The sequence below is a fragment of the Sander lucioperca genome, chromosome 7 (assembly GCF_008315115.2).
Source record: "Sander lucioperca isolate FBNREF2018 chromosome 7, SLUC_FBN_1.2, whole genome shotgun sequence".
In the NCBI taxonomy this organism is placed as follows: domain Eukaryota; kingdom Metazoa; phylum Chordata; class Actinopteri; order Perciformes; family Percidae; genus Sander; species Sander lucioperca.
Window position 1 is genome coordinate 37,190,766 of NC_050179.1, and position 24,754 is coordinate 37,215,519.

The 24,754-nt window shown below is 46.0% G+C and overlaps 2 protein-coding genes across 2 annotated transcripts in view; both read left to right on the forward strand.

The window, feature by feature from the left end:
- The window catches only part of LOC116062562 (NLR family CARD domain-containing protein 3-like), a gene marked incomplete at its 3' end in the record, with an annotated part of 29,195 nt that extends 23,282 nt beyond the window's left edge, over nucleotides 1-5,913 (forward strand). Inside the window, exons 4-9 of the mRNA XM_036003622.1 lie at nucleotides 597-710; nucleotides 877-999; nucleotides 3,326-3,404; nucleotides 3,567-3,774; nucleotides 3,911-5,678; nucleotides 5,769-5,913. Coding sequence (XP_035859515.1) covers nucleotides 597-710; nucleotides 877-999; nucleotides 3,326-3,404; nucleotides 3,567-3,774; nucleotides 3,911-5,678; nucleotides 5,769-5,913 — 2,437 coding nt within the window. The remainder of the gene's footprint in view (nucleotides 1-596; nucleotides 711-876; nucleotides 1,000-3,325; nucleotides 3,405-3,566; nucleotides 3,775-3,910; nucleotides 5,679-5,768) is intronic.
- Nucleotides 5,914-23,706: 17,793 nt separating this feature from the next.
- Nucleotides 23,707-24,754, forward strand: part of LOC116055814 (M-phase phosphoprotein 6-like) — a 5,423-nt gene continuing 4,375 nt past the window's right edge. Inside the window, exon 1 of the mRNA XM_036003588.1 lies at nucleotides 23,707-23,802. Coding sequence (XP_035859481.1) covers nucleotides 23,707-23,802 — 96 coding nt within the window. The remainder of the gene's footprint in view (nucleotides 23,803-24,754) is intronic.

A 24,754-nucleotide genomic window follows, 5' to 3' on the forward strand; every position in this document is an offset into this window, starting at 1 on the left:
TGTGTGTGTGTGTGTGTGTGTGTGTGTGTGTGTGTGTGTGTGTGTGTGTGTGTGTGTGTGTGTGTGTTTGTGAGTGTGTGGCTGGGCTGCCTCCTGGCTCCATCTAGTGGACTGATAGTAGAACTACAGCAGCTGATGACGCATTCAACTGACAGTGATGTGAAAGAGACAAGAAGGGCCAATGATAAATGTGTTTCCTCTGCAGGTGAGAGGCTGAGTTCGTTAGCATGGATCAGTATGAGGACAGAGGAACCACTCTGGGTGGGGAACAGGACAGAGGAACCACTCTGAGTGGGGAACAGGACAGAGGAACCACTCTGAGTGGGAAACAGGACAGAGGAACCACTCTGAGTGGGGAACAGGACAGAGGAACCACTCTGAGTGGGAAACAGGACAGAGGAACCACTCTGAGTGGGGAACAGGACAGAGGAACCACTCTGAGTGGGGAACAGGACAGAGGAACCACTCTGAGTGGGGAACAGGACCTCCAGACCAAAGCTCAGACGTGAGCTGTCCAGCAGTCAGATCACTGCACCAACATTATTCACACCCAAACCTCTGGCTGTGTTGTGTTTATAACAAACTGATTTTATCAGGATCCATCAGAGACCAGACTCTCCAGAACCAGAACCCAGCTGTGTGTCCTTCAAGAGTGACCGGTCTAAGGATGAGCCGCTGTGGTTTAAAAATCAAGCTTCTCCAACAGCAGAGTAAGTTAGCATCAGTTACTTTATAAGGTCAGCAATGTTACCAAAGAAATTTGAAAGAATTAAAAAAATTTTTTAACTAGAAATAATAGTAGTAGCAGTGCACGACGTAGCAGGGCGTTGAGCAAGTAGATTTACCTCGCTGATGGTCTTCCTCTCTTTCTAATAGGACCATCCTGATGCTGGACTCTGATGAATCTGAACCGGGACCCAGCTGTGTGTCCATGAAGAGTGACCGGTCAAATCCTCGCCTTATTCATTTTAAAGGAGAGCAAGCCTCTGCTGCAAAGAAGTAAACTGTTAATAAGATAATATTAATGATTTTATATTAAGTTATGTTCTTAACTGTTTATTTTTAGCATCTTTCTTCTTCACATACTATACATTTATGTTCTTACATCTGGGGCTGGGTGATATGGAGAAAATCAGATATCGCGATATTCTTGTCCTAATACCTCAATGTCGATATTGTGGCGATATTCTAGGGTTGACAATTGGTGCTATAACAAAATATCTTTTTTTTCAAAGCTTTAGGCACTTTGTTTTAACGTTTTTGACACTTTACTCAATGTTTTGCCAATTTTTCGGAGGTTTTTGGCACTTTTACGATGTTTTTGTCACTTTTTCAGTAATGTGGACATAATGTCTAAGTGGGGAAAAGGCAAATAATAGAACAGCTAGAACAGTCTGGGAAGTTCAGAAAAGTACATCACTTTACTGTAATGCAGCCTTTAAAACCAGAAAAAGACACTTAAGCCCTTTACAATATCCAAAATCTAAGACGATGTCTAGTAGAGATGTGAATCTTCACTGATCTCCTAATTTGATTCGATGATTATCATGTCAGCGATTCAATTTGATCTGATATCTCGATGCATCGCAATGCGTTAAATACATTTTTCTATTAAAGCCATATAGGATATTTAATTCATAGCTTTTCAAGCTTCAAAAACCAAACATTCTGCTGTGCTCTAATACTAAATACATTGGATACATAAAACTACAGCACTGAACACATGGCACTTCCTGAATGTACAAAACATAACAGAATATGTAAACAGAAATGTTAGGCCTACATTAAATTGTAAACAGAAATAACCGATTATGGCCCGGCCGATTATCAATGCAGCATCGTCTATGTCCACGATTCGATGCATCAGTTATTTGATTAATTTCAACACCTCTAATATCTAGTCTCATATCACGATATCAATGTAATATCGATATATTGCCTCTGAAAGCTGTCCAGTTAAACCAGTCGCCAACTGTTGCTGGACCTGCTTTGGTGCAATACTCCTTTTTTAGTTGTGTTTTAGTCCAATATTGACATTTTTATGCCTCTACTGGTGATAGCTGTGGCCAGGTTGTCTGTTTGTCCGATGATATCTGAGGACGCCTTCAGGGAAATTCTTCAAATTTGGCACGAACGTCCACTTGGACTCAAGGAGGAGCTGATTAGATTTTGGCTTCTCACCTTATCTCTAGACTGAGGAAACTCATTTCAGCCACTTGTATCCGCAATCTCATTATTTTAGTCACTACCCAAAGCTCATGACTACAGATGAGAGTTAAAAACATAGATCGATAGGCGCCCACGTAGCTCAGTTGGTAGAGCAGGCGCTGCGGCCCTTTGCTTCATGTCATTCCCCCCTCTCTTTCCCCTTTCATGTCTTCTGCTGTCCGTTCAAAATAAAGGCTGAAAAATGCCAAAAAGATTTATTAATTAATTAACTAAAAAAAAAACATAGATCGATAAATCAAAAACTTTTCCAGTCTGATGCTTTTGTTCTGATGCCACCCAAAACACCTGTCCATCTCACGCTCAATTTCACCCTCACTCAAGAACAAGATCTGAGATAATTGAACTCCTTTTTTAGAGACATTACTCCACCATTTTCTGGCAGAGAACCAGGTGTTGACTCTAAAGCCACCTGCTTCACACTCGGGTTCAAACCGCCTCAGTTCGTGCTGGAGGTTACTGTCTGATAAAGTCAACAGAACCACATCATCTGCAAAGAGCAGATACGCAATTTAGATGTCCTCAAAACGGACACTCTCCTCTCTCCGGCTGCGCCTTGAGATCTTGACCATGAAAATCACAAGCAGCGTTCCACAGCCAGGATGGAATTTAATTCCAGACTGACAAAATGACCACAACGTTGATCATCAAGTACACTTATCACCCTCTCTATGCTCGAAGATGGTGTTCCTTATGGCCAATCAAGTAGTTATAGTTTAGAGGTTCAACAACAAAGCACCACTCATGTTCAGATAACATAGCCTGCTCCTCTCAATTACTCCCCTCCATGTTTCTCCATCATTGCTGATGTGAGCATTGAAGTCTCCCAGCAGAATGATGAAGACCCCAGTCAGTATCCCTTACAGGACACCACCCAAAGACTCTGACAAGGTTGGGTATGAGCTGCTGTTTGGTGCATAAGCACAAACAACAGCTCAGGTTCTTTCTATTGTTTCTCTGGGATGACTCCAACTCAGGGGTGCAGGTTGGTTGCTCATGAGAAACTAATGAGCTTGTTTGAGCTGTGAGGGGCTGTTTGTAGTATTATTGGGGCGTGGACAGAAATGATGTGAGCTAATTCTTCCTGATTCCTCCACAGAGTGGACCAGGAGAGCTCAGAGGTTCCCAGTGGTCAGTCTGCCCAGCAGCATCAAACACACTTGGACTCCATCTTTATGGTCTGTACTTGTAAAACAACTACTTTTGCATCTATTCTGTTCACAATCATCTCCATGCTGCACGTTTCAGACCAGTGGATTGTCAGTCTCTCCAACATGGATCTGATGTTTGCCTCCATGATTTCAGTTTGATTGAGTCATTCATATAATCTTCTGTTCCAGCTGCTGGAGGAGAACATCGTCACTTTTGTGAAGAACGAGCTGAAGAAGATCCAGAAGCTTCTGAGTCCAGATTACCCAGAATGCTCAGAGAGTAAGAGGGAGGATAAGGATGAAGAGCAGAGGAGGAGCAGAGAGGCATTTCTGAAGATCACACTGCACTTCCTGAGGAGAATGAAGCAGGACGAACTGGCTGACCGTCTGCAGCGCAGTAAGAGGATTTCTCTAAAGATTGAACTTGCTGGACTAATGGGACATTAATTAATGTCTCCAGAGAAGGGTCAAAGTATGTTCCTGTTTTCTTTACAAAATTACTTAATGAGCTTTTTTGTTCTGTATTCAATCAGGAAGTTCATCGGGAGTTTGTCGACGTAAACTCAAATCTAACCTAAACAAGAAGTTCCAGTGTGTGTTTGAGGGGATTGCTAAAGCAGGAAACCAAACCCTTCTGAATCAGATGTTCACAGAGATCTACATCACAAAGGGAGGGACTGCAGAGGTCAATGATGAACATGAGGTCAGACAGATTGAAACAGCATCCAGGAAACCAGGCAGACCAGAAACAACAATCAGACAAGAAGACATCTTTAAAACCCCACCTGGAAGAGATGAACCAATCAGAACAGTGATGACTAAGGGAGTGGCTGGCATCGGGAAAACAGTCTTAACACAGAAGTTCACTCTGGACTGGGCTGAAGACAAAGCCAACCAAGACATCCAGTTCACATTTCCATTCACATTCAGAGAGCTGAATGTGCTGAGAGAGAGAAAGTACAGCTTGGTGGAACTTGTTGATTACTTCTTTAGTGAAACCAAAGAAGCAGGAATCTGCAGGTTTGAAGAGTTCCCGGTCGTGTTCATCTTTGACGGTCTGGATGAGTGTCGACTTCCTCTGGACTTCCTCAACACTGAGATCCTGACTGATGTTACAAAGTCCACCTCAGTGGGTGTGCTGCTGACAAACCTCATCAGGGGGAATCTGCTTCCCTCTGCTCGCCTCTGGATAACCACACGACCTGCAGCAGCCAATCAGATCCCTCCTGAGTGTGTTGACATGGTAACAGAGGTCAGAGGTTTCACTGACCCTCAGAAGGAGGAGTACTTCAGGAAGAGATTCAGAGATGAGGAGCAGGCCAGCAGAATCATCTCTCACATCCAGAAATCACGAAGCCTCCAAATCATGTGCCACATCCCAGTCTTCTGCTGGATCACTGCTACAGTTCTGGAGGACATGTTGAAGACCAGTGAGGGAGGAGAGCTGCCCACGACCCTGACTGAGATGTACATCCACTTCCTGGTGGTTCAGTCCAAAGTGAAGAACATCAAGTATGATGGAGGAGCTGAGACGGATCCATACTGGAGTCCAGAGAGCAGGAAGATGATCGAGTCTCTGGGAAAACTGGCTTTTGAGCAGCTGCAGAAAGGGAACCTGATCTTCTATGAATCAGACCTGACAGAGTGTGTCATCGATATCACAGCAGCCTCAGTGTACTCAGGAGTGTTCACACAGATCTTTAAAGAGGAGAGAGGACTGTACCAGGACAAAGTGTTCTGCTTCATCCATCTGAGTGTTCAGGAGTTTCTGGCTGCTCTTCATGTCCATCTGACATTCACCAACTCTGGTGTCAATCTGCTGTCAGGAGAACAAACAACATCAACACAGTTCTACCAGAGTGCTGTGGACAAGGCCTTAGAGAGTCCAAATGGACACATGGACTTGTTCCTGCGCTTCCTCCTCGGTCTTTCTCTGGAGGCCAATCAGAATCTTCTACGAGGCCTGCTGACTGAGACAGGAAGTAGCTCAGTGACCAATCAGGAAACAGTGGAGTACATCAAGGAGAAGATCAGTGAGGTTCTGTCTGCAGAGAGAAGCATCAATCTGTTCCACTATCTGAATGAACTGAATGATCATTCTCTAGTGGAGCAGATCCAATGCTACGTGAGTTCAGGAAGTCTCTCCACACGTAAACTGTCTCCTGCTCAGTGGTCAGCTCTGGTCTTCATCTTACTGTCATCAGAAGAAGATCTGGACGTGTTTGACCTGAAGAAATACCGTGCTACAGAGGAGGCTCTGCTGTGGCTGCTGCCAGTGTTCAAAGCCTCCAGCAAAGCTCTGTAAGTGTGATGCATTTATCAATAAATATTCTGATATCTTTCAGCAGGAGTTAAATATAAGAACTTGTTTCCTTCCTGTTGTCTCTCCAGACTGAGTGGCTGTAATCTGTCAGAGAGAAGCTGTGACGCTCTGTCCTCAGTTCTCAGCTCCCAGTCCTCTAGTCTGAGAGAGCTGGACCTGAGTAACAACAACCTGCAGGATTGGGAAAGCGGAGGGAAGCTGATCTCTGTTGGACTGGAGAGTCCACACTGCACACTGGAGACTCTCAGGTCAGATCAAGAACAATAATCTTTGAAAACACAGTATTGAAAAATACTTTGGAAACATTCAAAAGAAGTGAATGTTTCTAAAGTATTTTATTCTGATTTAGAATCACTTCATAAAGAATGAAATACGAACTGTGGCTGAGATCCAGAAATAATTTATATTTTAATATCATGTGACGTTGATTACTGGACATTTGTTTATTCATATTATACAACAAATAGATCCGACCAGACAATCTCATTGGTCAACTAGACATTTAGAATATACTCAAATTAGCATGACAGCACACCCAGAGCCATTTGAGCACCTGGTGCATCACATAAAATATTACTCCGCCATTTCCATGGCAACATTGTAACTTCCAGGGCTGAATCACAAAAACAGTAACATTAACCTACAGTATTGATAAATAGGATCATTTTGTTGTTAATTTTGATTTATATGAAGGACTTAGTAGTGATGAATGATTGTAAGAGGATGAGAAGTGAATCATTGGAGAAACATTTTACAACACTCTGGAGTTAACTGTTACTGGAATAGTTTGGCTCAAATCTTCTGTTTGGATCACATCATCTGTTTGGATCACATCAGCAGTTTGGATCACATCATCTGTTTGGATCACATCAGCTGTTTGGATCACATCAGCTGTTTGGATCACATCCACTGTTTGGATCACATCAGCTGTTTGGATGACATCAGTGGTTTGGATCACATCAGCTGTTTCGATCACATCAGCTGTGCCACTGACACATCAATAATGAAGTCTGCAGATGTATAGTAGCTAAATATACCCATGAAAAAAATATTTTTTTCAGTAGATATTTTAGTTATAACCAGATTAAGTTAGCCAAGCAGTTTGGTTTTTATGTGCGATAGTTGGAAAATTCCACAATCTCTACCGTTACAAAGCTAATGTTAGCTTAAGATGACTGGCTTACTAAGGTTTAACAGGGAGGGACTACAAATCGTCTCTGTTGCTTTTCTTTATTTTGAGAGTGAATTGCCCCACAATATGAATACAGTTTGATTATAACTTTTATTTAGTTGGTAACTGTTGTTATATAATCACTTTATTACACAAGAGAGTTTGATTTAAAGTCATATTATCACTTCAGTCATGCTTACGTCCTAGCCGCATCACTGTCGTGCTAATAATGGCGTTAAATCGTTCCTTCTCGTGTAATATTGCTTAATTCGGTTACGATTAATTATCATGTTTCCAACTTGTTCAGAGAGGAGCAGCAGATATTTAAACATGCTGAGAAGGGATTTGATATACTGTATCACCAAAAGTCCAGACTCAACATATAAACACAATCGTTATTTGTCTTCTTATATGATATTTCTCTAAACATTAAGCTTTATTAAATTTAAACTGCCCTTCTTACTGTATGTCAGGATTTAAAATTTAACAATTAGGAAATCTTTTAATGTTTCCAAATTATTTTGTTCTTATTTATAATATGTCATAAAGCACAAAGTATGAGCTATGGCTGAGATTGAGAACCTACTTGTTTTTAAATCTTAAGTGAATTTGAATACTGGATGTCTTTTTACTCCTCATTCAGTCACAATTAGTTATCATGTTTCCAACATGTTTAGAATAATATTGCAAGAATTTCAACTTGTGTTTAAAAGGGATTTTATATTATCTATCACCAAAAGTCCAGACTTAAAGGGGTGATAGAATGATTATATAGGGTATTTTACATTGTTCCTTAAGGTCTCCTAATAGGGTATGTAACATTGGTTGGGCTGAAAATTGCCCGAATGCTATTAAATTAGGCCCTTAACTACCCTGTGAATTTGGCTCTATTTGGAACAAGAGCTTTTCTTCCAAATATGGTATGCTCATGAACAGGGGCGGAGCCAGACGATATAAACATTCAGGGCTTAGCCCAAACCTAGGGGGGTCCGGGGGCATGGTCCCCCCGGTGGAGATTTTTTTCCCCAATTACGTCAGCTAAATGCACTATTTTTTAGGCTGTTTGAGATAATAGAATCTCTAAAATTCTATACACTATATGGCAAAATGATAATAGTTACTCAGTAAAAAAAAAAAAAAAAAAAATCACCCAGTACTACAGCCTACAACCTATTTTGTATTTAATTGTTCTCCAGCTGTAGTGAATCCAAAACACCAACAATGTTAAGGATGACTCATTTTCACCCCTGGCAACTAAAAAGAGGCAACCATTATCTGACTATTTTTACGTTAGCCTACATAGGTAAAATTGGAATTTGGTGTAAACATCATTACTAATCTTAAGAGTTCAGTTCTGTTTAGTTTGTGCTTAGCTGATAAATTTCCTACATCAGAATCCATGAAATGGAAAAAAGAACAATTGAAGCTTTAACTGCACAACAAGGTTTATTGTGTATTTTTAAACAATACACAAGTATTAATAATGTAATATAATAAAACAATAAAAATCTGTTTTAAAACAAGAACAATTTATTAATTCATGCATTTCAATTTATACAAAAATTATCCTTAACAGGTAAAATAGAAATTTAGAAAGAAAGCAATACAGGTGAGGATGGAGGCCAGGTGAGGATAAAGGCCAGGTGAGGATGAAGGCCAGGTGAGGATGAAGTCCAGGTGAGGAGGGTAGTGATGGTGTCTAGTGGAAGAAGAGCGGCAGCACTTCTGATAATCCTGCAGGAAAATGATAAGCACAAATCAATCAGAGGCAAAACATACAACTAACAATCAAACAAACCTAACCTAACACCTTTTTAGGGGACATTTTTTGGCCTATGGTATCCACCTTATTATTCACGGAAGAGTGGCACGGACATTTGTAAATGGAATGTGTCTGGCTTCCGATGTTATCCGCTTACAGTTATTTCTAGCTGTACAAAAAAGCTTGTTATGCTTCTTGATATTGGAAACTGGTATTTTTCTACCCTACCCTATTATTTTGATGTATTGAATTTGTCATAATTGTAAACACTAGTTTGGTAGCACAAATATTTTTATCATTAATAGCACTTTGTTATTCATCTAGTTATTTCCCTATGAACCGGAAGTCTCACACATTCACAGAAAATAGCTTACTTAGCTTCAAAGTTGAAAAATAAGGTGGATATACTGATTGCATGTTGTGTGGCATAAATGGATATGCATATGGACTATATGAGGGGTGGGGGGAAAAAATCGAGTTTTGATTTACATGAGCTGTAAGCCCTTATCATCAAGATTAAAACAATAAAAGGCTTGAAATATTTTACTTTTTATGTAATGAATGTAGAATATATTAAATATTTACTTTTTAAATTAAAGTATGGGGGGGAAGAAAATAACTTTTCCAGTGATATTGATGCATCTGTACTTGGAATTGTTGTCATCAGGAGGAGGAAATAAACTCTCATGTCTTTCTGATCTTCTTTAACACTATATTTCTCAATTAGTCTCTCTTCTTATCCCACTAATGTGCCGAGATTAGCTGTAAAACATGCCCTGAGATAACTCTGCATTTGATACAAGCTGTGTGTTTCGGTTTAACGAGTGCCCCCCCCAACCCCCCTACCCCCCTGTGTACATGACAAATCATCAGACAAATCATCCGCCCATCTCTATTAGCAACTAATTTCTCTTAATAACAACTAATAATGTTAACTCGCTAGCTAGCCAGCAATACAGTCACTTAACTCAAGTGTTACAACAGCGGATTCACAAACCTGCAACACTTGTCCGCGGTTCGTCTGACGCTGCTCCTGAATCTCTCCGGCCGGTGAGGTCTGTTACTATGGTTACTAGTGTTCCTGTTCCGTATAAAAAACTTTGTTATATCCATAACTTCAGCCGGTTAGCCATTATGCTCGCGACACCGATGAAACATACAACATGACAACAGCCCGCCAGCCCATGATGACAAGTTAATGACGAAGAAGAAGATTTATATTCTTCTTCGTTAGTTTTTATTGGCAATTGGCAAACAAGCTGAGTGATGCGCGATGCATTACCGTCCGCCACCACGCACGGTAATAGAGCTTTTGTTTCATTTTTTGCCGCTCCAGTCAGAAAGACTGAGAGAGGAAATGAAACAAAGTTGAAGTTATTTTAAAAAACCTAAAAGATTCAGGGCTTTTGACAAAACATTCGGGGCTTAAGCCCAATTAGCCACCCCCCCGCTCCGCCATTGCTCATGAATATTTAGATGAGCTGCGCGCTGATTGGTTTGAGCGAACACATTGGAGACGAGACAGCAGGTCTCATATTTCAGACACTGCAAAGTTATACATTGTTTGGTGGGCTATTTCGTTATTAAATTCACTTCTGAGACTTTTTTAAGCGATAAATCAACTATACAAAGCTCAAATATGGGCCGTTTTATAAAAATTTGGTAAGATGTGTCGGACTTTAGCTAGGAGCTCCACACAGTCTGACGAGAAAGCGGCAACCTGAACCTCCATACCCAGTGAAAGTCACCGTTTCTCGGGCTCAGGGCTCCGTGAAGCTGGCTGGCTGCCAGCTGCCGGCATAACTAGAGTAGCTATATTTACAGTTTGAATTTCGTCACGCCACTTCTATAACATGTACCCCAAGGTCTTATAAAGCTAACAATGGTGTCCGATTTCAATTTAATGCATTTTTGTGAACATTAGGGATTTCGTTAGCTGCTACTGTCCCTTCATCCTATGTGTAGCTACAGATCGCGGCTAGTTAGCTTCACTTTCGGCATAATAAAAGTATATTTACAGTTTGAATTTCGACACGTCACTTATATAACATCTACCCCAAGGTCTTATAAAGCTAATAATGGTGTCCGATTTCAATTTAATGCATTTTTGTGAACATTAGGGATTTCGTTAGCTGCTACTGTCCCTTCAATCCTATGGGTCCTATGGTTCAATCCTGCTAGCTGCAGGCCCTGGAGCTCCATCAGGGCCTCGGCATTTTGTAGTCCAGTAACCCAGTAACCGGTGACTTTGCGCGGGTATGGAGCGCTGCTGGCTTCCCTTTGTGAAGGAGATCCAGCTAGCTTACAGCGAGTCTATGAAGTAGGACACGCCAGGCGGTGAGGTAGCACCGGCCGCTGTCACGTAGCCTGCTGAGCTCCTGTTGAAATGCGACACACAGTCAGACAGAATTTGCAATTAGCCATCAATTTTTGTAAAATGGCCCATATTTGACCTCTACATAGTTGATTTCTCACATAAAAAAGTCTCAGAAGTGAATTTAGTAATTAAATAGCGGACCTCTGGAGATCTGCATGACCTAGCAAGATTCAGAAGACTAAGCTGACCTCAGGTCAGTGGTGTAGCCTATGCAAATGTTGGGGCGTGACAAAGACTAGGAGTTGAGATCGTGACGTCTGTTACGGAATGGCACAGGAGGTGGAACCCAAAAGCAGACGAAAACACAATAATTAAGATTAAGTGTTTTAATGAGTGAAATATATACAATAATTGTGCTGGTGGCAAAAAGGAGGGTTGTGTCGAGGGAATCCAGTGGTGAGTGGTGGGTGCAGTGCGCTCTCCAGAGCGTGCCCAGTGAAGTGGTGGTGTTGACCATGTGGTAGGGCCTCCTCTAGAGTCCAACAAACAATTGAGTTTGAATCCAATCCTTACAGAGAGAGAGAGGAGCAGGCGGGATGAGCAAGCAGGCAGGCAGGCAGGAGCACGAGCAAGCAAGGCAGGCTGCAACAAGAGATAAACACAGAAAATAATTTAGCTACACAAGCTAAAACACCAGGATAACAGATAACCCAGGGAGCCAGGAGTGCAACTATACCACACTGGTAGCCTTTACGATTTGGCGACGAGTTGATCACAGAGCCAGCCTTAAATACTGCAGGAGGTTGATTAGGGAATGAGCTTCACCTGGTGCCACCTGCCAGCTAAGCTGCGCCCACAGCTCACAGTAATCGGCACAGGAGGGAGGGACATGAGGGAAAACAAACAAAAACACACAGAACAAAAAGAAGCACGGGCTGCCATGATGACATCATGACAGTACCCCCCCCTTAACGGCCGCCTCCAGGCGGACCACCGGGCTTCCCAGGATGGGCCCGGTAAAAGTCACTGAGGAGAGGGGGGTCAAGAATGAGAGCTCGGGAAACCCAGCTCCTCTCCTCAGGACCGTACCCCTCCCAATCGACCAGAAACTGGAATCCCCTACCCCGACGTCTCACATCCATAATCCGCCGAACAGTATAGGCAGGATGTCCATCAATGACCCGGGTGGGCGGTGGGGCGACGATAGGAGGGCTCAGAGTGCTGGTGGAAACAGGTTTCAGTTGGGAAACGTGGAAGGTGGGATGAATCCTGAGGGCAGGAGGAAGCTTGAGGCGAACAGCACAGGGGTTAATAACCTTCTCAACCTCAAATGGACCAATGAAGTGAGGGGCCAACTTTGTAGAGGTACCACTGAGGTGAATGTCCTTGGAACTGAGCCATACCTGCTGACCGGGTCTGTAAACAGGAGCAGGGATGCGATGGCGGTCGGCCACCCGCTGGTTGTGTTCCCGTGTTCGGAGAAGGGCCTGCCGAGTCTCCCTCCATATTCTCCGCATCCGGTGGTAGTGATGTTGAACGGAGGGAAATGCAATCTCCGACTCCTGAACGGGAAAGAGAGGAGGAGAGTAGCCCAGAGAAACTTCAAATGGAGACAGACCGGTCGAGTCTATGAAGTAGGACACCGAGGCGTGAGTGTCGCACCGCCCGCCCTCTGTCCACGTAGCCTAGCCCAGCCCCTGCTGCGCTCGCCTGTGTGAAATGCGACCACACAGTCAGACAGAATTTGCAATTATCCATCAATTTTTGTGTAACATGGCCCATATTGACCTCTACATAGTTAGTTTCATTTCTCACATAAAAAGTCTCAGAAGTGATTTAGTACTTAAATAGCGACTCTGAGATCTGCATGACCTAGCAAGAGTTCAGAAGACTAGGCGGACCTCAGTCAGTGGTGTAGCCTATGCAATGTTGGGGCGTGACAAGACTAGGAGTTGAGATCGTGCGTCGCTGTTACGTAATGCACGGAGGTGGAACAACCAAAAGCAGACGAACAACGACATATTAAGATTAAGTGTTTTATGAGTGAAAATATACATATTGTGCTGTGCAAAACGGTAGGTTGTGGCGAGGGAATCCAGTGGTGAGTGGTGGGTGCAGTGCGCGCTCCAGAGCGTGTCCCAGGAAGTGGTGGTGTGACCATGGTGGTAGGCCTCTCTAGAAGTCCAACAAACATTGAGTTTGACATCCAATCCTTACCGAGCGAGAGTAGGAGCAGGCGGGATGAGCAGCAGCATGCAGCAGGAGCACGAGCCAGCAAGGCAGCTGCAACTAGAGATAAACACATGAAATAATTTAGCTACACCAGCTCAACACAGGATACCGATACCCAGGGAGCCAGGCGTGCAACTATACCACACTGGTAGCCTTTACGATTGGCGACGAGTTGATCACAGAAGAGCCAGCCTAATACTGCAGGTGTTGCTTAGGAATAGCGTCACTTCACCTGGTGCCACCTGCCAGCTAAGCTGCGCCCACGAGTCTCACAGTAATCGGCCAGCAGGAGGGAGGGACATGAGGAAAACAAACAAAAACACACAGAACAAAAAGAAGCGGGCTGCATGATGACATCATGACAGTACTTAACGCCGCCATCCAGGCGGACCACCGGGCTTCCCAGGATGGGCCCGTATCAAGAAGGCCCTGAGTAGAGTCAGAGAATGAGAGCCGGAAACCCAGCTCCTCGGTCCTCAGACCGTCCCTCCAATCGACCCGAACTGGAATCCCCTACCCCCGCTACGTCTCACCTCCAGTAATATCCGCCGAACATATAGGCAGGATGTCCATCAATGACCCGGGTGGGCGGTGCGGCGACGATAGGACGGCTCAGCGTGCTGTGGAAACAGGTTCAGTTGGAAACGTGGAGAGTGGATGAATGCCTGAGGGCAGGAGGAAGCTTGAGGCGAACACCACAGGGTTAATAACCTCTCACCTCAAATGGACCATGAAGTGAGGGCCAACTTTGTAGGAGGGGTACCGGGACGTGAGGTGAATGTCCTTGGAACTGAGCCCATACCCTGCTGACTCGGGTCTGTAGAACAGAGCAGATGCGATGGCGGTTGTTTCGGCCACCCGCTGGTTGTGTTCCCTGTTCGAGAAGCCTGCCGAGTCCTCCCTCCATATTCTCCGCATCCGCAGTCGGGATATGGTAGATGATGTGACTGGACGAGTAAATGCATCGCCGACGAAACTAAAGAGCGATGAGGCGAGTAGCCCAGAGAACTTCAACATGGAGAGCAGACCGGAGCCGAGCAAGGTAGTGATTGTGAGCGTATATAATCACGTGAGTTGTGAACTCCAGGCATGAAGGGATTGCGGCCACTCCGCACCGCGAAGCGACTCGAGCTCCTGTAGCCCTCTCTCCGTCTGACCATTGGACTGGGGTGATACCAGAGGAGAGACTAACTGTGCTCGCCCAGAGCCTGGCAAAACGTCTTTCGCCACTGAGAGGTGGACTGGGGACCATGGTCGAAACAATGGTCCGACGGATACACCGTGGATTCTGACGACGTGGTATTCACCATGAGTCGGCGTCTCGCCGCCGACGGCAGTTTAGGGAGAGCCACGAAGTGGACTGCCTTAGAAAAAGCGATCACATGACACATTGTGTCTACCTCTTGAGGGTGGAGTCCCGTGACAAGAGTCCAGAGCGAATATTGTGACAGGCTTTCGACAGTAGAGGAAGGGGACGGAGATGACCATCAGTGCCGATGAGACGCCTTGTCCCCTGGGGCCGATGTACAGCCCGACAACTCCCGTACGTCGGCACCGCCATGTGTGGACCACCAAAGTGTCTCTCCGGATGAGCGAGAGTACGAGCCACTCCAGGATGGCACGAACACTTGCGATGCGTGAACCCATTGGAGGACCTGGGAGCGGACAGCGAATCGTACACGCAACCTCACCCCTAACCCACCACCGGGTCAGGGTTAGTGCGAAGTCCTTGTCTTACCCTAGATATTCCACCTCCCATGTCCGGACGCCACCAAGCAGGTAGAATGGATGATGTGTCGGGATGATAGGTTCTCCAGACCGCGCAGATTGTCTCGAGATGGCATCGCGGCTGACAGTCTTACTACTGCCGTCGGTAGTGCGGGCGAAGAGATTTAGACATCGACCAGAAAACAAGCCCACCGGCCTGGCGGGAGTTTCAGATCTCGCTTAGCCGTCTGAGATATGCACGTTGTTATGTCGTCACAAACCGACGGAAGCACGGTCGCCCTCCAGCCAGTGTCTCCACTCTCCTCCAGCTAGTTTTACAGCCCGCAACTCTTGATTCCCACGTCATAGTTCCTCTCAGTCAGGCGATAGTTTCCTTTCTGGAGAAGCATGCACAGGGATGTAGCTTGTTATCACCTGCTGAACGTGGGAGAGAACACAGCTCCCCAACCCCAACGTTTGATGCGTCCACCTCCACACCATGAACTGGCTGTAGGAATCGGCTGAATGAGATGGGCGCAGAGGAGAAACGTTCTTGAGTTCTGTGAGCGTTGGCAGCTGCTGCAGCCACCAAAGTGACAGAGGAGAGAGGTTAGTTTTATTCATGGGAGCACCACGCACTCTAGTTCCGCATAAAACGCGGTAAAAGTTAGCAAAACCTAAGAGCGCTGCAACTGTTCCTAGGTGTGTGGGACTGGCCACTCAGTTTAGCAGCCTGTCCGCCTTGCTCGGATCGTCTGTCACCGTGCCCGCATCTCCACAAGATATCCGCAGGGAAGGAAACCGATGCAGAGTGAACTACTCGCATTTCTCATCCAGACCTTAACGTACAGTTGTGTCTCCGTATGTCTCAGTCAAACTGTCGAACAGGCTGGCCAGGGTCCTCCATGTCTCGAGACAGATACTATGTCGTCAAGTTAAACGTAAACTGACCGATTGAGCATGATCCCGAGGACATCCTTGACCATGCCGGGAACACAGCGGGAGCGTTGTGAGTCCGATGGGCATGACCGATATTCGATGGTGGCCGTGAGGAGTGTTGAGGCCGTCTTCCATTCCTCTCCCTCCTTGCTTCTGACCCGAGTGTAGGGTGTTCACGTTTTAGGTCAACACCAGCTTGGTGAAACAGTGGATCCTACCAGACGTTCAAAAGCTGAACTAAGCAGAGGCAAGGATATTTGTTCTTTACACTTATATTATTAAGCCACGAAAATCAATACAAGGTCTGAGAGTCTTATCCTTTTTTGACACAAAGAAAAATCCAGCACCCCACAGGAGACGAGGAGGAACGAATAATGCCAGACTTGAGGGACTACCAATGTACTGCTCCATTGCTTCGCGTTCAGGCGCAGAGAGGTTGTACAACCGACTGGTGGAAGGGGATCCACCCCGGGCAGCAGGTCGATGGAGCATCTAAGGTCGATGAGGTGGTAAGCTAAGGCCTTTGTCTTTACTGTAACACACCTCTGCCGTTCATGATAGATAGGGGAACAGTAGAACACACATCGTAGGTCTGTGTTTGAGCTCTGAGTTTTGTAATGCTTGTAATTTGTGCTGACTTTGAGACAAGTGGAAGGACAAAAATGAGCTCCAGCTGGTAATCTTACCGCAGACCAGTCCTTTGGATTGTGGAGCCGTAACCATGGGGACCTACGCACAACGGGAGCCTGAGCTGAGGGCAAAACGTGGAAGCTGAGTTGCTCGGGATGTTGGCTAGCTAACACAAGGGTCGAGGAGGTGTTCATAAGATGCTCGAGCTAAACCTCCCATTAGTTGTTCTGCACACTAGGGTGTCGCAGTGAGGCTAGGGAATCGGGTTGATGGTGACTACTCTGATCCACAATGTTGAGCATCAGCACTGAATCAACTAGAGCTTGGAGAGAATCTCTTTACCATTAATGCTGCGCGCGTGAGCGCCGGTGCTGATACGTTTGCTGTTGCCTTTATGTATGCGTCTACGGGAATATCGGAACTACTGATTGACTCACCAGGACCCGTCCTTGGCTGTGAGTTGAGCATTTTAAATGGTTCGGCAGGAAGACAAGCAGACCAGTTGTGATTATGTCCCCACCGTATAGCACAGTCCTCCTCTTTGAACCGCCGGTCCTCGCAACAGGGGTACGCCGATTGCGTCCCATCGGCATATGTTCCTCCTGTGGTACACGAGCAGAGTTACAGAGGCAGAAGAAGAACGGGAAGCAACCCCGAGAAACGGACTGTGGTACATGGCTGGTGTAGGCAAGGGGTTTGGACACTGGCCGCAGTCTCTCTCGTACGTCGCTCCTTACTCTTAACCGTTGTCAATACGGATGGCTAGGAGATTAAGGAAGTCTGGTAGAGTACTTGATGTCAGCCGACTCCACTGAACTGTCCTTGACATTCTCATTGAGGACCCGTAAAGGAAATGCTTTGTAGCCCTAATCAGCCATCTCCCAATCTGGAGTTCTGCCGCTAATGTGTCTGACACTCGACAACCGAATAGTCCTAAGCAGCACTGAGGGTTCCCTGACGTATGGCTAACAGGTGTGTTACTGGTATCACTGCTAGTACTGGTGATCAAAAGACTGTGGTAAATTTCAGACATAAATGTTGATATGTGCTTTAGTGTGTCACTGGGCTGTTCCAAAATGCTACACCCCATTCTCGTCTCGCTCCTCCCATAACGTACCCGAGTACAGAAGCTATCTAGTAGCATCAGAGAATAGGTTAGTAGGCTGCTGACTGAACATCTAGTGGACATTGACCGGAAAGAGTTACATTCTCCTAAGAGCTTTTCCATCTATAGCGTCAGAGCGTGTCACAACAAGGTTCACGGGGTTGAAATTACTCATCGGTACACGCTGTGAAGGTGTAGAAACAGGTGAGACTGAGCCTGAAGCTGTAGGTGAATGGGTTTCCACACGAGGCATGTTGTGTTGAGAGCTGTTGTAGACGATCCATGATTCCTTCCTTGTAGCAACAGAGTGTTGGCGAGCAGGATGCCTTGAGGCCACCGCATGGTGGAGCAAAAAACCTTGAGGGTTAGAGTCAGAATCTGCTGGGTCCATTCTTTTAGGCCATGATCGTTCTGTTACGGAACGGCACAGGAGGTGGAACCCAGAAGCAGACGAAAACACAATAATTAAGATTAAGTGTTTTAATGAGTGAATATATACAATAATTGTGCTGATGGCAAAAAGGAGGGTTGTGTCGAGGGAATCAGTGAGTGGATTGAGTGGTGGTGGTGACTGGTGGGTGCAGTGCGCTCTCCAGAGTCGTGCCAGTGAAGTGGTGGCGTTGACCATGTGGTAGGGCCTCCTCCAGAGTCCAACAAACAATTGAGTTTGATCCAATCCTTACAGAGAGAGAAAGGAGCAGGTGGGATGAGCAAGCAGGCAGGCAGGCAGGCAGGCAGGAGCACAAGCAAGGAAGGCAGGCTGCAACAGAGATAAACACAGAAATACTTTAGCTACACAAGCTAAAACACCAGGATAACAGATAACCAGGGAGCCAGGAGTGCAACTATACCACACTGGTAGACTGTACGATCTGGCGACGAGTGGATCACAGAGCCAGCCTAAATACTGCAGGAGGTTGATTAGGGAAAGCGCTTCACTGGTGCCACCTGCCAGCTAAGTCGCACCCACAGCTCACAGTAATCGGCACAGGAGGGAGGAACATGAGGGAAAACAAACAAAAACAACAGAACAAAAAGAAGCACGGGCTGCCATGATGACATCATGACAACGTCATCATCTGGCTTTGTTGAGATTCGCCCGTTTCAGCGGCAGTTTCAAAATGTGAGATTTGCAGAGGATAGGGGTATCATGGATTTGAGCTTCTACGTATGTCCTATTACCCACTGAACTGTCGTTATTCAAACCTATGACAAGGTAAAATCGGTTTTGCATTCTATCACCCCTTTAACATTTAAACAAAAATGTCATCTGTCTTCTTCATTACCGTCCCTCCAAAGAAGCTCTGTACGTGTGATTCATCAATAAATACTCTGCTATCTTCAACAGTGAGTTTAATATAATAACTTGTCGCTTCCTGTTGTCATCTCCAGTCTGAGGAGCTGTAACCGGTCAGAGAGAAGACCAGAGACGCATTGTAAGCTTAGTCATCGGGCATCCCAACTTGTATCTGGGACAAACAAACAAACCAAAAACCACTAAAACTGGCTCCATCGTGTTTGCCAGAGAGTGCCTGTGTGTGTTCTGTTGTGTTTGCGAGTCTGTCTAGGCTGTCGATCTCCGAGGAAGGCGTTCGCTCTGGGATCCGCCTGCGAGACTCCAACCCTCCGCATCTGAGAGAGCTGGACTTGAGCTACACTCATCCTCGGGAGACTCGGCGATGTGAAGCTCCGTGTCACGCGGTACTCATGCAGGATCTCTCTGAGGCTGGAAACTCTCAGGTACAAACCACTGATGAACTACTGAAGGAGATATTTTTGTAGAGGTTTTAACGTGAGCACATCTCAGGACTACCAATGATAACTCAAGTGCTTGCTAGCCTATGTAACAAGATGTTGTGGTGTAGCATGAATCTCCTCTTTTGGCAGACTAGTTAGTATGAGGTTTAAGAAATGTCTGGTTGCTGGTGCTGCCTATTGGATTCATGTGATAGATCAGAGCGTACGCTGACGTCTGGACCCATTATGTACAAAGTATCTCTTGTGCTGAGTGAGAGCACGACTCTAGTTCAAAAGTCCCTCAAAATGCGCTTTCTAGTTCCTGCAGTGCAAACACAATGTGGGTGTGAGAGTGATGAGTAATGTTTGATATTCTCTACAGAGAAAGGTCCCTGTGTGCACCAATGCTTGCTTTGGGGGAGGTGGGTGGTCTGCGGTACATGTCTAGTATGGCAGTGGTCATGTGCAGCCTGGTAATCTGTACAGCATGTGTGGTACATTTCTTCTATGGAGACCTCATCTAATGATACCAATGTGAAATGATGCGCACATATGTCTGTTCTGCTCTCTGCGTCTGTCAGTTCTATTTTCCTCATTATTTACACGTTATCACTAAGCCATCCACTCGTATGCAGAATGTTTGATGATGGTGGATCTCAGATATGCAGACAGACGGTCTGCATTCTCAAGAGAGACCTGTTTTCAGGACCGTTACAGACAGACACAGACAGTATGATATATGTTATACACACTATGAGTACTAGTCAGCAGTGCAGTAGGGTGTAGAGCTAGCAGTCAGTCAGAGGAGAAGAGCAGTCCAGTAGGAGTTGAGAGCAGCAGCATGTAGAGAGCGCAGCTAGGCTAGTAGGAGAGCGCAGCCGTCAGGAGGAGAGAGCAGAAAACAGCAGTAGTGAGAGCAGCAGGCATAGTAGGGGAGGCAGCAGGCTCCAGCGAGGGCAGAGCCGCAGTCGTAGGTTGAGAGCAGCAGGCGCTAGGAGAGAGCAGCAGTCAGTAGGAGAGAGCAGCACGTCCGTCTGATGAGAGCAGCATGGTCAGTAGGAGAGAGCAGCAGTCCGTAGGGTGAGAGCAGCAGGCAGTAGGGGAGAGCAGCAGCGCAGTACTTAGTAGAGCTGCAGCATTCCGTATGTGCGAGCAGCATCAGTAGGAAGCGAGAGCAGCAGCAGTAGGAGAGAGCAGCAGTCATATTGCAGTAGCAGCATTCCAGTAGGATAGAGCAGCAGTCATGTACTGAGAGAGCGAGAGCCGTAGAGAGAGCAGGTCACAGTCAGTAGGAGGCGAGCAGCAGTCAGTGAGCGAGCGAGCCGCAGCAGTGTGATGGAGAGCAGACAGGCTACGAGGAGAAAAAGCACGCAGTGCAGTAGGAGAGAGCAGCAGTCAGTAGTGAGAGAGCAGCAGTCAGTAGTGAGAGCGCAGCCGTCAGGTATGAGAGAGCAGAGGCGAGTAGGAGTGAGAGCATCAGTCAGTCGCGGAGAGCAGCGGCCGTAGGGAGAGCAGCAGGCAAGTAGTAGAGAGATGCCGCAGTGCGTAGAGTCGAGCAGCAGTCAGTAGAGAGAGCAGCAGTCAGTATGATGAGAGCAGAGGCAAGAGTACTGTCGGATGAGAGCACGCTCAGTAGGAGAGAGCAGCCGGCAGTAGAGCCGCCGCGGCAGTTAGGAGAGGGCGCAGCAGCTTTGGAAAACACTGCAGATCCGCAGAGAGAGGAGACGAGTTGCGGACGGGGAACGCCTGCTACCGACAATCTAGTATACTTATCTGAAGACGCAGCTCACGTACATGAATGACGGCCAGACGGCGAGGTAGAGATCTTTTCAGTGGGCGTGTATAACGGCAGTGTGATCCTAAACGAAAACTACCGAGCTCAAATGTGACATGTAACAACAACATGACGCCTTGTTCGGACTTTCAGGTGTGAAAATGCCTCTAAAAACACTAACGTACTTAAAACAAGCATCGGATTCGAGATGTTTTCGCAGTAGCGCTTGATTTAGTTTAAATCCTCTAGTGGATGCAAGAATTGGACCGTTTTAGCTCCTCTGCAGTGTTATTCCAGGTTGACGCTCTCTCGTCCTCTCTGACGCTCTCGTCTCTGCATCGCTCTCTCTCATCGAAGCGTCTGCTCGTCGGCTGTTTCTCTGTTTCCTCTCTCTCTCTCTGTCTCTCTCTCTCTCTCTCTCTCTCTCCTCTGCTCTCCTCTCTCTCGCGTCTCTCTCTGTCACTCTCGTCTCTCTGTTCTCTCTCCTCTCTCTCTCTCTCGGTCTCTCGCTGTCTCTCTCGCTATCGCCTCTCTGTCGCTCTCTCTCTCTCTCTGTCTCTCGGTCTCTTCTGTCTCTGTCTCTCGCGCTCAGCTCTCTCTCTTCAGTGGGGACCTGCTGGAGTCAGATGGTTGACACCAGGTCCATGAGGTGTAGTGTGTTTCGCTAATTTCAGTCATCATAACGGTGACATCACTCATCCACCCATCTGATGTCATCATCAAGTGCTGATTGTTAAGACCTGCCGCTGTGTTGTGCTCCTTCTGCTCCGTCAGATTCGTGTGAATCCACTGGTCGACACAACACAGTGAACAGTAACCTCAAACTGTCGGGTACAACTAACAGGAAGTGACATAGGTGATGAGGAGATCAGCCATCAGCCTGATCATCCAGAGAGGTTTGACTACTGGGCTCAGCTGTCGTGTGTAGAGCTGGGCTGACTGGGCGCTGTTCTGTATGCGAGAGGAGTGAGGAGGGTTACTATATCAGTGAGGTTACAGAGGATATCAGCAGGCAATGAGAGTCGTAGTGTTGACTGTGTGTTGGGATTTATGCATCAGTCTGGAGTCGGTTCTGCTATAATGATAGTCTATCGGTGTCTGCACAAATAACATATCGGACATCCATCTCTGCCTCTGCTGTCTCTTGATAGGAGGTAGCAGTGTATGGGGACTGTCCGCTGCTCTCTGCTTCTTACTCAGTCTCTCCTCTGACTCACTGAGCCCCTCTACACCTTCAACACCACATTCACTCAGCTCTTATCTGGGTTTAGGGGCAGGTATCTGGTCCTCACGTGGGTCTGTGGTCTGTCTAGGACAGAGAAGTCTCCTCCTGTTTATCACTGCTGATCAGTGACGTCTGTACAGGATCATCACTTATACACAATATGTCAGTTATTGTTATAAACTACTGATGACGTTGTATAAAATAATTCCGAATGACTGTGAACAGATCCTCGTGAACATTGTAAACTCTTCACTCCGTCCTTGTTTAAGATGATGCTGTGATCAGAAATTGTAGAAATGCGTGGACGTGTGTCCTGTTTAGTTTTGCGTGTCTGTCTCTTTGTCACAATAAGCATATAGTGACTGTGTTGTGTTTGTGGTCTTTCTGTTTAAATTTTAAAGTCAGTGACTCCATGATGATTCAGTGAGTACTCAGTTTAGGTTAAGGGTTAGGACAAATATAAAGAACGTGTATATTATATCGTGGGTTACAAAGTGAACTTGTGGAACAGTTAGCGAGGAAAAACACATACATGTAGAACAAAACACTAATAATGAACAGTTTTTGCTGGTCAGATTGACATCGGGGTAAATTGAAATTGAGCTGAAGTTTAGACGGCTATGTATCAAAAAGAAGTGTTGAACCCTCGGCTGCACTAAACCTCCGTTTGTCTCAGTGTACCTGCAACCTGCAGACGAGATTTCAAAATGCTCCCTCTGGCCGGAGCTTTTAGAAAGACTGTTTCAGAGGAGAAGTCTCCGTGTGCGTGTAAACGAGGGCACAATGACGGAATGTCTCAGTTTTTTAAAAATAACCATGTACGTGGAAACGGCATTAGTTACATATACGTCGATGGTGGTGAGTTCACCTTCTCGGAGAAACACTCAGACTGAAGCTCACGCTCTTTTGTCTCTTGAATGCCCTGACACACCAACCGGCACGCTGACGTCGCAGAAACGCAGTCGGACCTGATCGGTCGGCTCCCCGAGGGTCCAAAAAGTGCCTCGAAGCACACGTCCGACTGTACTACTCTGCGCATCGCAGCAGGCGCGCTAATCTGTATTAGTTGCCCAAAAAACTGAAAACCGGCAGCTGTGGACGAACAGCGTCACATGGGTCACATTATATTCACGGCACCTAATGCCAGCTCGTTCAGAATACGATCTCATATTTTATCTAAATAGTTCGACACCGAAAACATTTTAAGAGAGAAATAGGCCGTGCAGTGCTGATCTGTCTCATGTCAGATCAACAAAGTCAGTTTGAAACGGTTTTCGTCTTAAGATTTTGAGAGAGTCTAGTCACGCTCAGTCCGCTCGTCATTCCGGGGTTGTAGCTCTCAACCATCAGATGGGTCAGTGAAGTCTGACTGCCGCCCTCCGAACCCAGCGATGCAGGTCAGGCCAAATGAAGGACGACGCTCTCTCGACGACGGCGGCACGAACACACCGAACAGACTCGATGGTCACACCCTACCGCCACTGTCAGACGGCTGATGATCAGGTTGGTGTGTCAGGGCCTTTAGTCTTCCGCATTGTTCCGTCATGTTATGTTGACGTTTTTTGTTGCTTTTTTTAACGTTTGTGGCAACTTCTTTTTGCTTTTTTGTCGTGTATCGCATCATTTGTAACTTTTGCTTTCCGTCGCTGACGTTGATGCGTTGTGTGAAAAAAGCACATCACTTCATTAAGTGTGTTTGACATCGTCGACAGAGGAGAGGTCTGAGTGATTGAGGGACCACAGCATCCTCTGAGGCTACGTCTTCACTTCTACTTGGACGCCAATGTAATCGCTGATCACAGAAGAACACTGATTCCATACCGGGAGGTTGAACCCGGGCCGCCTGGTGGAAAACCAGGCATCCTGACCGCTAGACCATATGGGAACTGAGGTTCTGCAGCAGAAGCAGAAGATATTAGTTTTCTTCAAGCTACACGAGATCGCTTTCACGCGTCTTGTTTCGCGCCCTAAGAGACAAAAGTGTGAGTCGCTTCAGTTCGGCGGGTTTGGACATTTGCTTGTGCCAGGGACGCGTCAGCGTGATACTGTAATATGAGTTATTAACCAATGAAATGACAGCATTTGTCCTCTAACCCTCTGTGTCTTCGTGCAATTGACCATTTTCAAAATTCTCATCAGAAATTTCTTTTGTGTTTTTTCAACAAACTAGTGTCAAAAAGAGTACGTGGTCGGGTTCCTACAACCTCTTCACAAGGACAGTATGAGTCATGTCACTGACTGCATTGAATGTGGGTGTTTTATGTATTTTATAGCATTGAAAAAAGAGAAATGATACCAGCATGTTGAAAAAAAAGTCACAAAATGTCAGACCAAGCTCAAGACATACCAAACAAAACTTGAAATAAAAAAAAGCATGGGACAGACAAAACATTGTAAACAGCTAAAAAATGTCGGGGAAATTACAACGAAAAAGTGACAAATCAGTCGGGCAACA